Source organism: Ursus americanus, chromosome 5 (assembly GCF_024610735.1).
Source record: "Ursus americanus isolate L20-20 chromosome 5, mUrsAme1.1.p, whole genome shotgun sequence".
Taxonomy (NCBI): Eukaryota; Metazoa; Chordata; class Mammalia; order Carnivora; family Ursidae; genus Ursus; species Ursus americanus.
In genome coordinates, this window is record NC_142131.1 from 26,927,193 (window position 1) to 26,941,724 (window position 14,532).

A 14,532-nucleotide genomic window follows, 5' to 3' on the forward strand; every position below is an offset into this window, starting at 1 on the left:
GTTTTCTCTCAATTTGAACAAAACGCTGTCTGTCACCACAACCTGGTATATACCGTTCCATCACAGGACTTATGGCAGAATCCGACTTACTGTTAACAGGTGTCTCTCCCCCACCTAGATTGTAAGATCCTTGAAGTTAGAAATCATTTCTGTATTATTTGCACAGCTTTAGCATATCAGACATCAATTAAATGCCTATCCCCTTCCCTCCCCACAATATTCCCCGGTGAGCCCTGAAGACACAAATGACTAGAAAATTAAAGTCCCTGGATGGTGGGTACAAAGAAGAGAGAGAAGCAATCACAGTCATGAGTAAAAGAATGACACTGGTATGGAACACTAGACACTAGAACAAAGACCCTGAGCTCCTGCTGCTGAGGTCCCAAGAGCTCTTAGATCCTGCCCCGCTTCTTCCAAGACCAGGTTATCAGACATTCTTGTTTTTGCTCATCCATTATACTCCCATTTTCTAGACAAAAAAAAAAGTTCTTTGGTACTACTATCTTCATCTTTCTATCAGTCAACTATTTTCCCTGCATTGATTCATGAATTTAGGATTATAAGCAGACTGTAGGCTCCTCCTAGGCAAGCTCCTATCTTAAATTTCAAGGAGAGAGATAGGGCATTTTTCTATATATTCACTAGGTACTTAATTTTTATAATTACAAGGAAAAAACTAAGACCCTAGCTCCAACAAACAAGCAAATAAGCAACCTGTTCTGAATAACTTTTAACAATTTCCCACTTGATAAATGAGTACATATCTGACTAGTAACTTCATCAACTTTACAGGGCCATAAACTACTGTACTTCTTAAAGCTGATTTTTTGAACAACTGGATCTCATACCAAAGTCTCGTCTAGGACCAGGATTGCTCTGCCAGGCTTGGGAAATAGCCCTCAGATGCTATAAGTTCTCAACACCAATACATCAGACTTGAGAACCTGGAGGGGAAAAATAGGTTATACTTGTGTCTGGAAACTTCTTCCCAAATATCTTCCTGTGTATACAAATGCACATAAAGACATACAAATTTACATAAATAGTATGATACCAGACATCTGTTTTGCCACATGCAATATAACATCTTTCCATATTAATAACAGTAGCTCCTCAGTGTTTATTTACTATTGTATTGCATTCTTATACATTAAGGCCTTGACATCATTATTATTTATTAACCAAGTTATGAAGTGTCTTTCTTTTGCCTACTTCTGACTGGGTTGTTTAGTTTCTTTTTAAAAATCAGTTGATAGGAGTTCTCCATAGATTCATAGTATGAACCCTTTGTCAAATATGTGCTAATGGTGTCTTTCGATGAGAAGTGTTAAATTTTGATAAAGCCCATTTATCATTTTTTTTCGTTTATGATTAGTGTTGTGTTATAAGAAATCATTGCCAGGGCACCTGGGTGGCTCAGTTGGTTAAGCATCAGACTTTTGATTTTGGCTCATGTCATGATCTCAGGGTTGTGAGACTGAGCCCCAGGTCGGGCTCGACAGTGGACATGGAGCCTGCTTAAGATTCTCTCTTCCCTCTCCCTCTGCCCTTCTCCCCACCCTCCAAAAAAAAATAATTGTTTTAAAATAATTGCCTTTGGTGTGGGGAAATAGGGAAAAATTGGAAACATCTGACATTTTCATATGTCAATTATACCTCTACAAAGCTGAAATTTTTTAAAAAAATTTTTGCCTACTCCCAAGTCATGAAAACTTTCTCCTTTATTTTCTCCTATAGGTGTGTGTGTGTGTGTGTGTGTGTGTGTGTGTGTGTGTGTGTGTAATGTATGTATATTTATAATTAGGGGTCAGATAATCAAGTGGCAAAAATAATCTTCTGGACAAATGACTTTTATTTAAAACGTCATTAAAATGCAGTTCATTTACAAATTCAACTTTCTTTATAAAAGTAAAGCGTGGTCATTTTAGAAAATTTATAAGGTAAACATTAATTTTTACTATAATTTTAAGAGTTATTCTTTGTTACTACTGTTAAAATTTTATAATTATAAAATTGCATCTTTTGCTTTTGGCAAACCATAGGAAGTGAAGTTTTAGGTGTTGACAAATAGCACTGCATTTAGTTGGAGCTAAAATTTAAAGTGGAAATATAATTGTCTTCTTTAAATATATGTCTACAATGTTTCATGTTATGCTCCTTACTGTTATCTATCTATCTACAATGGCTATGATCCGTGATAAGCCTAGAAGGAAACTGACTTTGTCCGTTGAGTACTTGCTATTTGCTGAGCATTGAGCTAGATGCCTCTATTACAAAAATCTCAATCTTCATAACAACTCTTCAAAAGAATCCTCATTTTCCATCCATTTTATAGATGAGGAAACTAAGACTCAATGAGGTTAAATATATCCCAAAATCTATAGCTAGGAAGGGACAGAGGTGGAGCTGTTTGAATTCAAAACCCAAGCTCTTTTCTTTATATACTACTGTTCTGTGGGAGAAAATGGTTGATAAACAAAGACAAATTGTATATCTTAGGACATTCGTTGGTAAGTTTCTTTTCAATAATGAAAGAAGTAACATGTTTTTCTGAATACCTTGCTCAAGACTATGGCAAACACTATAAAGGACAGTTAAGAATGTCCCCTGGGGCACCTGGGTGGCTCAGTCCTTAAGCATCTGCCTTCGGCTTGGGGCTCGATCCCAGGGTCTTGGGATCAAGCCCCACATCGGGCTCCCTGCTCCACTGGGAAGCCTGCTTCTTCCTCTCCCACTCCCCCTGCTTGTGTTCCCTCTCTCACTGGCTGTCTCTCTCTCTGTCAAATAAATAAATAAAATCTTAAAAAAAAAAAAAAAGATGTCCCCTTACCATGAAGGACTTTATATAACCTAGTTGAGCAGATAAAACTAACACGTATGATATAATTAGTGAACAATATCAAATAGTTAAAATTAACTGTTGAAGTAAGATCTGGACACCATTGTTGTTATGGGCATTTTTGAAATGATGACTGTGCTGAAGGTCATTGAGGTGATGTTTGGAGGGGCTACATTATGAAGGATCTTGAAAGAATAAAATTTAATAAAGTGGCATTTAAGAGACCCCTGGAGCTTTCTGATTTGGCAAGAGGTGCTTACAAAAGTTTTCTTCAGCAGAAATACTCAGGGCATCTCTGAGTAGAATGTGAATAATGAAGTCATGAAGAACTTTTTAAAATTCTAGCAGTAAAACAAGGGCCTGAACTAAGGGTGTGCTGGTGAAAAACTTGAAAATCAAATGATATGTTACTAGGGTTAAAATTCTGCTCTCCAGTAGTATTGTACTTACTATATATAAAATACTATGACTGAAACAAAAAATATAAAAAAACATATATAGCTGTCAGCATGCTCCCAACAATATGGAAATTCTAGATCCATCTAATTTAATCTATATTGTTTCCAGTAAATGGATTTTATTCTTATGAGAAAGCTGCTAACTTCTGTGAAAATTAAAACATTTTTAAAGCCCTTTTACCCTTCCTTAGTCTCTGAAATAACCAGTTCTCCAGGAAAAAAGAAAGAGGGTGCCATAAATTTGTGGAATCTCTGTAATGCAAGGCCAACCGAAATGTGATTTATATCTGTATCACATGTAATGTGATCACAGGTTATGACATATAAATTCTTCCAATTATCTTCAGTATATCAAAATTACATTTTATAAAGGGGTTTAAAGCATAATTCTCCTAAATTATTATTAGACCAGGCCCATTGAAATCTCTTCTTTCCAAATCTTTTAAGTACATATAGTATCATAAGGATATAGGCCTAATAAAGTAAGCACTAAGTGTTTTTTGATTAGATGAATTAGAGCATAAATCAATCATCACAATTTATATGGTAATTAATTCAGACCAAATCAGAAGATTATGAAACCAAAACATGAAATAATTTAGAAGAGTCTTCTCAGAGATTAACTTTGATTCCAATGGCTTGTTTAAATTCATGATTTTGTGGTTCCAAGATGTCATAGAAAACTTGTTTTTTGTCGAAATGGTCTCTAATGCAAAATAAATCTTCAATGGAATAGTTATCGTTTTTCCCAGTCCAAATAGTCAGGCTGTATCTGCATTAAAATAAAACAGAATTTTATAGTCAAAAGTAAAAGATAAGAAACAGTGATGAGGAATTCCAATAAGCCTAAAAATAGTTACTCTCATTTATCTTTAACCCAAATTCACACAGACAAAAAAATTAATTAGCAGTGCTGGAATATATAGTTCCTGTTTCATTCCTTCATGAACATCAAAATCACATTGCTATCATCTAAATTAGGTAACTGCTATATCTGAATTACAGGAATGTGAAATGGCTTTGGAAACCCAGACTGGTAACACTGAAAATGGGCCAAATTTTGGACAAAAAAACTGAAAAGATCGTATTGCTGATTAAGGAATCTGTTCCCTACACAAAACCTACAGCTATAACTTGGGTTTTTTTCAGTAGGCTGGGTTGAGTCAAAGGCATGACTGCAGGGTCTGTGAAGAGACACAAATGTCACCGGCATTACCAACATTCATATTCCCTTACAAGTGGTCCCACTTTCCCTTCTGGGGGGGGGGGGGTTGTATGAGATATAAGAATGCCAAGAGATGTCACTAAGGATGCCAAACAGAATAAATTTAGATCCATTTCTGGGTGTTAAAAAAACAATAATAATATATGCAGATTTATTATGGATGTTAAAAATATACTCAGAATTTTAATGTTATTTAAATTGTATATTTTTATTTCTTCCAGTAGACATTACTTCTATTACAATACTCCTATTGCATCAGAGCCTAAGAAAATGCAAAGCTGCTAGGTAGTTTCACACTTATTTTCCCCACGAACATTTCAGAATGTAGGGAAAAAGATCCCCAAAGCACTTCTTCTACTAATTATAAGAAATAGTCTAACCAAGGTATGTGTTCTTGCTATGTTGACACATCCCTTGTCCTTAAGGATTGTGACACCATTCTAGAAATGTACTTTGAATTTTATTCCACAGCAGCATTATGTAGCAAACCAAAAAGAAAATTTAAGCTACAGATGAGGACACACACACACACAAACACAGACACACAAAAACACAGACACACACGCACATGAGAATTACTTTAAGATCCATATTTTTACAACTTACCAAGACTGAATGGAAAGAATTTAGAAATCTGGATAGATTAATAATTAGTAAAGAAATTGAATCAGCAATTAAAAATCTCACAATGAAGAAAAACCCAGAACCAGATGGCTTCACTGGTGAATTTTCCAAACATGTAAAGAATTAACACCAATTCTTCTCCAACTCTTCCAAATAACTGAAGAGCAAGGAACAAGCCCAAATTTATTTTACAAGACCAGCATTATCCTGATACCAAATCCAGAAAGGACACTACTAATAAAGAAAACTGTAAGTCAATATCTCCGATGAATACAGATGAAAAAATTCTCAATAAAATACTACCAAACTGAAATCTGCAGCACAAAAGAATCATTCAGTATGATCAAGTGGGATTTTTCCCTGTGATACAAAGAGTTCAACACACACAAATCAACCAATGTTATATGTCACATTTAATAGAATGAAAGAAAAGAATCATATAATCATTTTAGTAGGTGAAGAAAAAGCATCTGACAAAGTTCAATATCCACTCATGAAAAAACTCGATAAATCAGGCTCAGAAGGAACATATCTCAACATAATAAAGGCCATATATGACAAGTCTACAGATAACACCAAACGCAATGATGATAGGATGAAAGCTTTTCTTTTAAGATCAGGAACAAGACTAGGGTGCTCACTCTCACCACTCTTATTCAACATAGTACTGAAAGTCCTAGCTACAGCAATGAGGCAAGAAAAAGAAATAAAAAGTATAAGAATTAGAAAGAAGTCAAATTGCCTCTATTTGCAGATGACATGATTTTGTACATAGATTTTGTACAAAGACTCGACCAAAAACCTGTTCGATCTAATCAATGAATTCAGTAAAGTTGCAGGATATAAAATTAATGTACAAAAATCAGTAGCATTTCTATACACTAAAAGTGAAATTTCTGAAAAAGAAATAAATTTATCTCATTTATAAGAGCATCAAAAACACTAAAAGACATGGGAATAAACTTAACCGAGACGTAAAAGATGTTTATGCTAAAAATTATAGACACTGATGAAACAAATCAAAGAAGACATAAATAAAGGAAAAGTATCCTGTCTTCATGTATTGGAAGAATTAATATTAAAATGTCAATACTACCAAAAGACTCAATGCAATCCCTATTAAGATTCCAATGGCTTTCTTTACAGAAGTAGAAAAAAACCTCTCCTAAAATTTATATGGAACCACAAAAGACCCCGAATAGCCAAAGAAATCTTAATAAAGAAGAACAAAGCAGGAGGCATCATACTTCCTGATTTCAAGTTACACTACACAGCAACAGTCATCAAAACAGTGTGTTAGTGGCATAAAAACAATAGACAAATAGAACAGGATCAAGAGCCAAGAAATAAACCCAAGCATATATGGTCAACTAATATTTGACAAGGGAGCCAAGATTACTCAATGGAGAAAAAAGTCTCTTCAATAAGTGGTGGTAGGATAATTGCATAGTCACATGTAAAAGAATGAAACTGAACCTGTATCTTACATCAGTCACAAAAATTAACTTGAAACGGGTTAAAGAATTAAATGTAGAATCTGAAACCATTAAACTCCAAGAAGAAAACATAGGAATAAAACTCCTTGACATGGGTCTTTGTAACGATTTTTTGGATATGACACCTAAAGCACAAGCAACAAAATAAAAAATAATCAAGTGGGACTAAATCAAACTAAAAGGCACAGCAAAAGAAACCATCAACAAAGTGAAAAGACAACCTCTGGAATGGGAATGAGAAAAAATATTTGCAAACCACATATCAGATAAGGGGTTAATATCCAAGATACATAAAGAACTCAGAGCAAAAAAACTAACACTAATAAATTATTATTATTTTTTAAAGATTTTATTTATTTATTTGACAGAGAGAGAGACAGCCAGCGAGAGAGGGAACACAAGCGGGGGAGGGGGAGAGGAAGAAGCAGGCTCCCAGTGGAGGAGCCTGATGTGGGGCTTGATCCCAGCACTCTGGGACCACGCCCTGAGCTGAAGGCAGCCGCTTAAGGACTGAGCCACCCGGGAGCCCCTACACTAATAAATTATTAACAAAAAAACAAATAACCCATTTTAAAAATGGGCAAAGGACCTAAATAGACATTTTTGCAAAGAAGATATATGAAAGGCCAACAAGTACATAAAAAGATGCTCAACATCATCAGTCATTATGGAAATGTGAATCTAAACCACCATGAGATATCACTTCACGCATGTTAGAATGGCCACCATCAACAACACAAGAGATAACAAATGCTGGTGTGGATGTTAAGAAAAGGGAATCCTTGTGCGATGTTTGTGGGATTATAAATTGGTATGGCCACTACAGAAAACAGTATGGAGGATCCTCAAAACTACCATCTGATCCAGCAATTCTACTTCTGGGAATTTATCCAAAGGAAACAAAAACATTAACTTGAAAAAATATCTACACCCTCATGTTCAGAGAAGCATTGTTTACAACAGCCAAGACATGGAAGCAACCTAAGTGCCCAACAGTGGATGAACAGATAAAAAAGTTGTGGTATATACATATATACAATGTAGTATTATTCAGCCATTAAAAAATGAAGAAACCTTACCATTTGCAACAGCATGGATAGGCCTTGAAGGGATTAGCTAAGTAAAATAAGTCAGACGGAAAAAGACAATACTGTACAATCTCACTTATATGTAGAATCTAAAAGGAAAAAAAACCCCTCATAAACAAAGAGATTTAGACTTGCAGTTTCCAATGGTAGAGGGTGATGAGAGATAAACGGAGGAAGGTGGTCAAAGGTTCAAACTTAGTTATAAGATAAATAAGTACTAAGGGTGTAATGTACAACATGATGACTAGAGCTAACACTGCTATATGACTACATAGGAAAGTTTTTTAGAGAGTAAATCCTAAGAGTTCTCATCACAAGGAGAAATTTTTTCCCCTTTTCCTTTTCTTCTTTCTTTTTATTGTATTTATATGGGAAGATGGAGGTTAGCTGAACCTACAGTGGTAATCATTTCACAATATATATAAATCTAACCATGATGCTGTATACCTTAAACTTGTATAGTGATGGGGCACCTGACTGGCACAGTCAGGTGTCAGATGCTTGGTTTTGGCTCAGATCATGATCTCAGGGTCATGGAATCAAGCCCCACATCGGGCTCCATGCTCAGCATGGAGTCTGCTTAGGACTCTTTCTCCCTCTCCCTCTACCCCTCCCTCCGGGTCTCTCTCTCTCTCTTTCTAATAATAAATAAAACATAAAAAAAGACTTATACAGTGATGTAATTTCATTTATTTCTCAATAAAACAAAAAATAATACTTAAAAAAAAACCTGTATTTTTTTTTCTAAAATGGCATCCTTATTACTTTATTTGAATGCCATGGTGACAGACCTTATAAAAAACACAGATATGAATTTAGGTTTAAAAAAGAGCTTTCCACTGTTACTCTGCCTCTTTTAATCCTCCCTCTATTATATTTAAAGTCAAATAGGAAAAAAAAATTGCCTCAGGGTACCTTAAATTGTATTTATTCAAATCAATTCTCAGGTATCATTTTCTAAGCCCTTTTTATTGTGAAATATACATAGGAAAAATGCATAAAACATAAATATGCATTTTAACAAATTACTATAAAATGAACTCCAGTGTAACCAAAACACAAATCAAGAAGTAGAGTACCGCCAGCACACTGGGAGGTACCTGTATGTCACTCTGTGATCACAACCTTTCCTCTACCCTGGAGTTCTCACAACCTTGACCTTTGTGGTAGCCATATTCTTACTCTTCTTTATTTACTACCTATATATCCATCCCTAACCAGTATAGTTTAATTTTTGCCTGTTAATTTTATAAAATGGAATCATATGGTATATAACATTTTTTTGGTCTTGCTTCTTATTTAAAAAAAGACTTTATTTATCTATTTGGGAGAGGGAGAGAAAGAGAGAGAGAGCACGAGTTGAGGGAGGGGCAGAGGGAGAAGTGGACTCTCCGCTGAGCAGGGAGCCTGATGCATGGCTTGATCCCAGAACTCAAGATCATGACCTGAGATGAAGGTCAGAGCATGTAAAGAACTGAAGAGAATTTGCCCATGTCTGTAGATGACAGAGAAATCCTACCAAAGGTATTTCTAGATGAGGGGCACATTCTACCTAAACACTCTGCAACAGTGCGAATGGCATCCCTGAGCTACAAGTGGAAGCTTTCGTGAATAAGGTTTGGTCCCATGAATCTATGAAGATAAGGAAAGGGTTAACACAGAAAAGCCATAGTTGTGGGTATCAGACTATTCCTGTGGAAACTCAAAATTTAAAATTTAAGCAATAGATAAAAGATTTTACTTAGAGGGTTGCCTGGGTGGCTCAGTCAGTTAAGCATCTGCCTTTGGCTCAGGTCATGATCTCGGGTCCTGGGACTGAGCCCCACATTGGGCTCCCTGCTCAGCAGGGAGTCTGCTTCTCCCTCTGCCTCTCCCTCTGTTCTCTCTCTCTCTCAAATAAAAAAATTAAAAAAAAAAAAAAGATCTTACGTAGAGATACTACAGTGCCTACCTCCATTGACTGGGAAAAGTTAAAGGCTAAACAAACTCACATATAAGACCCTCCAGGTCAGGTGCCTGGGTGGCTCAGTCAGTTGAGTGTCTGCCTTTGGCTCAGTCATGATCCCAGGGTCCTGGGATCGAGTCCCCACATCAAGCAGGGTGCCTGCTTCTCCCTCTGCCTCTCTCTCTCTCTGTGTGTCTCTCATGAATCAATCAATCAATCAATCTTAAAAATAAAAAAAGACTCTCTAGGTCATAAAGCCCAGTCTTGGTCCCTCTCCAATATGCACTTTGGGCAAGTAGCCTGTCCAGAAAAAAAAAATGACTTTCTTTAAAGTACAGTAATCAAAATCAGCAGAGGTTTTATATAACAGAGTACAAGAAAATATAAGGATAAACAAATGGCAGATGGAGAAATAAAAACTTCATCTTTAAAAAACTATCAGATAGTGGAAATATATATAAAACTTAATGCCACAAGGCAGATGAAAGCCATGACCAACATTTTTTACATGATGCAGTAGCTTCTCTGAAGAAAGAGCACAAAGCAGAGGTATGAGCTCATGGAAGGGGATGCAAGACAATATAAAAGACATGATGAAACATTAATTGGCAGATTTGAGGAAAGAAATAAATACTATTACAGAAATAAAGTGAAATCTGAAGATATACGAGGGAAAACAGACATTGCTGAAAATATTGTAAGGGATATAGAAGACAGATCATAAAATCATGAAAAATAGAGTCCAAATAGATAGAAAGGAAAGAAAGACTAAAGAGAAAAAACAGATACCAGAGACCGGCAACAGAAATCTAAATATTCATAGCTGGAATCCCAGAAAGAGAGAAGATAGTTTACAAATAAAATAGAACAAGTATTTTAAAATATAACTCACAGCAACATTCCAGAAAAGAACATTTGAATCTATATACTGAAAACATCCCTTGCTACATTCAGTTGTCCTCCCCAAAACCCCCGGGCTAAATCAAGACACTTATAAGGGCAAAAAGAAAATCAGGCTGGCTTCACACTTTTCCACACAGTAGAATGCAGAGGAACAATGTATTCAAAATCCTCAAGGAAAGGCACTGTGAGCTAGGAATTTTATAGCCAGCCAATTTATCACTGAATACAACAAAACTGGACAATAAAAGACAATAAGTCAACTAAAGTTAGCTGAAAGGGGTGAAGAAATACACAAATTTTATTACTGCTCACAGAAAGAAGTTAACAGGTACCTGTAAAGAAGCAGATTAAGCATACTTTGTGAAATCACAGTAATAAATAATCAATAGAAAAAAACGAACCTCCCAAATTATAATTAAAAATACAAAACAAAGAAAACAGCTGCAGTGAACTGTTTTCAAAGCTATGCAGATAACAAGTATACTGGTTCAAAAAAATGACAGAAACAAGATCAAACAAGACCAACATCTCTGTCTTATAAATAAATGTAAATAAATTAAACTCTCCTTTTAAAAGACTGTTAGATTAAATTAATGGGAGTCAGGTAAGTCTAGTAAGAAATTCACAACACAGAAAGGGAGAAGGCTAGAAAGAACCCTAAGGGGTTGGGTTGAAATTGGAAGTATCAATATGAACCCAAGGGCTTTGTATATGTATATATACACAGACAGAAATGGTTATAGATGTATATATTTGCGTGTGTGTGTATGGATGGATAGGTGTGTGTCTGTACACATACACAGACTGTAATCACACATAGACACACACACACAAGCATTTACCAGCGCTGTCCCCTAAAATGTCCTAGAAGAAATAACACTTTAGTAGCAATGATCATATTAAACTCCCAGATTTCACTTCCAAAATACCATCCACCACTATCATCAGGCAAGCATCCTTAAAGAAGTGGCCAATTTGAGAACTGGGACAGGGAAAGTACTTGCGTCTCCTAAGAACGCAAGCATGAAATCTGTCATGAGGAAATAACGAACTGATCCATGTTGAGAACATCTTTCATAACAAAAGCCCTGTCATCTTTAAGACTGTCAAGTATATGAGATAGGGAAAGACTGAGGGCCTATTCCAGACTGATTGAGAATGATGAGACATGAAAACTAAATGCAGTGCATGTTCTTGGAGAGTTTCTTGGACCACAAGGAAAAAAGCAGCATTTTTTGAATGGTTGTTAAAATCTGGAATAGTTCCACAGTCTCATGCTTTTTGGTGGGGTCTTTATCTGATTTTGGAATCAAGGTAATGCTGGCCTACATAGAAAGAGTTTGGAAGTTTTCCTTCCATCCTGATTTTTTGAAACAGCTTCAGCAGAATAGGTATTAATTCTTCTTTAAATGTTTGGTAGAATTCCCCTAGGAAGCCATCCAGCCCTGGACTCTTGTTTGTTGGAGAGATTTTTGATTACTGCTTCAATTTCCTTGCTGGTTATGGGTCTGTTCAGGTTTTCTATTTCTACCTGTTTCAGCTTTGATAGTTGATACGTCTCTAGAAATGCATCCTATTCTTCCAGATTGCCTAATTTGTTGGCATATAGATGCTCATAGTTTGTTCTTATAATTGTTTCTATTTCTTCGGTGTTGGTTGTAATCTCTCTCATTCATGATTTTATTTATTTGGGTCCTTTCTCTTTTCTTTTTGATAAGTCTGGCCAGGGGTTTATCAATCTCATTAATTCTTTCAAAGAACCAGCTCCTAGTTTTGTTGATCTGTTCTATTGTTCTTTTGGTTTCTAGTTCATTGATTTCTGCTCTAATCTTTATTATTTCTCTTCTCCTGCTGGGTTTAGGCTTTATTTGGTGTCCTTTCTCCAAATCCTTTAGATGTAAGGTTAGCTTGTGTATTTGAGACCTTTCTTGTTTCTTGAGAAAGGCTTGTATATACGTCCCTCTTAGGACCACCTTTGCTGCATCCAAAAGGTTTTGAACAGTTGTGTTTTCATTTTCACTTGTTTCCATGATTTTTTTAAATTCTTGGAATTAAAATAATTAAAATTCTTTTTTAATTTCCTGGTTGACCCATTCATTCTTTAGTAGGATGCTCTTTAGCCTCCATGTATTTGAGTTCTTTCCAAATTTCCTCTTGTGATTGAGTTCCAGTTTCAAAGCATTGTAGTCCAAAAATACGCAGGGAATGATCCTAATCTTTTGGTACTAGTTAAGAACTAATTTGTGATCCAGGATGTGATCTATTCTGGAGGATGTTCCATGTGCATTCAAGAAAAATGTGTATTTTGTTGCTTTAGGATAGAATGTTCTGAATATATCTGTGAAGTCCATCTGGTCCAGTGTGTCATTCAAAGACTGTGTTTCCTTGTTGATCTTCTGTTTAGATGATCTGCCCATTGCAGTGAGTGGGGTGTTTAAGTCCCCTACTATTATTGTATTATTATCAATGTGTTTCTTTAATTTTATTATTAATCGGCTTATACAATTGGCTGCTCCCATGTTAGGGGCATAAATATTTATAATTGTTAGATCTTCTTGTTGGATAGACCCTTTAATTATGATATACTGTCCTTCCTCATCTCTTATTAACAGTCTTTGGTTTAAAATCTAACTTATCTGATATAAGGATTGCCACCCTAGCTTTCTTTTGATGTCCATTGACATGATAAATGGTTTTCCACCCCCTTAACTTTCAATCTGGAGGTGTCTTTGGAGATGGCATATCAACGGGTCTTGCTTTTTTATCCAATCTGATACCCTGTGTCTTTTGATTGGGGCATTTAGCCCATTTATATTCAGAGTAACTATTAAAAGATATGAATTTAGTGCCATTGTATTACCTGTAAAGTCACTGTTTCTGTATATTGTCTCTGTTCCTTTCCAGTCTGTTACTTTTGGGCTCTCTCTTTGCTTACAGGATCCTTTTTAATATTTCTTGTAGGGCTGCTTTGGTGATGGCAAATTCTTTTAGTTTCTGTTTGTCCTGGAAGCTTTTTATCACTCCTATTTTGAATGACATCGTAGCTGGATAAAGTATTCTTGACTGCATATTTTTCTCATTTAGCACCCTGAATATATCATGCCAGTCCTTTCTCGCCCACCAGGTCTCTGTGGATAGGTCTGCTGCCAATCTAATCTTTCTACCCTTGTAGGTTACAGACCTCTTGTCCTGAGCTGCTTTCAGGATTTTCTCTGTTTCTGATATTTGCAAGTTTCACTATTATACGTCGGAGTGTTGACCTATTTTTATGGATTTTGAGGGGGGGGGTTCTCTGTGCCACCTGGATTTTGATGCCTGTATCCTTCCCCAGATTAGGGAAGTTCTCCATTATAATTTGCTCTGCCCCTCTCTCTCTTTCCTCTTCTTCTGGAATCTCAATTGTTCTAATATTGTTTCATTTTATGGTATCATTTATCTCTCGAATTCTCCCCTTGTGATCTAGTAGTTGTTTCTCTCTCTTTATCTCAGCCTTTTTTCTCCACCATTTTGTCTCTATATCACTAATTCTCTCTTCTGCCTCATTTATCCTAGCAGTTAGAGCCTCCACTTTTGATTACATCTCATTAATAGCCTTTTTTATTTTGACTTGATTAGATTTTAGTTCTTTAATTTTCCAGAAAGGGAATCTCTAATGTCTTATATGCTTTTTTCAAGCCCAGCTAGTATCTTTATAATCATTATTCTGAACTTAGTTCCAACATCTTACTTATGTCCACACTGATTAGGTCCCTGGCAGTCAGTACCGCCTCTTGTTCTCTTTTTTGAAGTGAGTTTTTCTGTCTTGTCGTTCTTGCAGAAAGTGGTCACTTTTCTCTTTGTAGAGTTGCATCTATTCTTCTCTTAGATCTCTGGTTGAGTTCATAGGTGTTCAGAATGATCTGATAGCTATCTAGCTGAGTTCCTGGGACCATACGAAACTAAGGTCTCCTACTT

The 14,532-nt window shown here is 35.9% G+C and overlaps 1 protein-coding gene across 1 annotated transcript in view; it reads right to left on the minus strand.

The window, feature by feature from the left end:
* Positions 1-2,800: 2,800 nt before the first annotated feature.
* FAM151B (family with sequence similarity 151 member B) overlaps positions 2,801-14,532 on the minus strand; it is a 37,095-nt gene continuing 25,363 nt past the window's right edge. Inside the window, exon 6 of the mRNA XM_087862035.1 lies at positions 2,801-4,069. Coding sequence (XP_087718161.1) covers positions 3,910-4,069 — 160 coding nt within the window. The 3' untranslated portion in view covers positions 2,801-3,909. The remainder of the gene's footprint in view (positions 4,070-14,532) is intronic.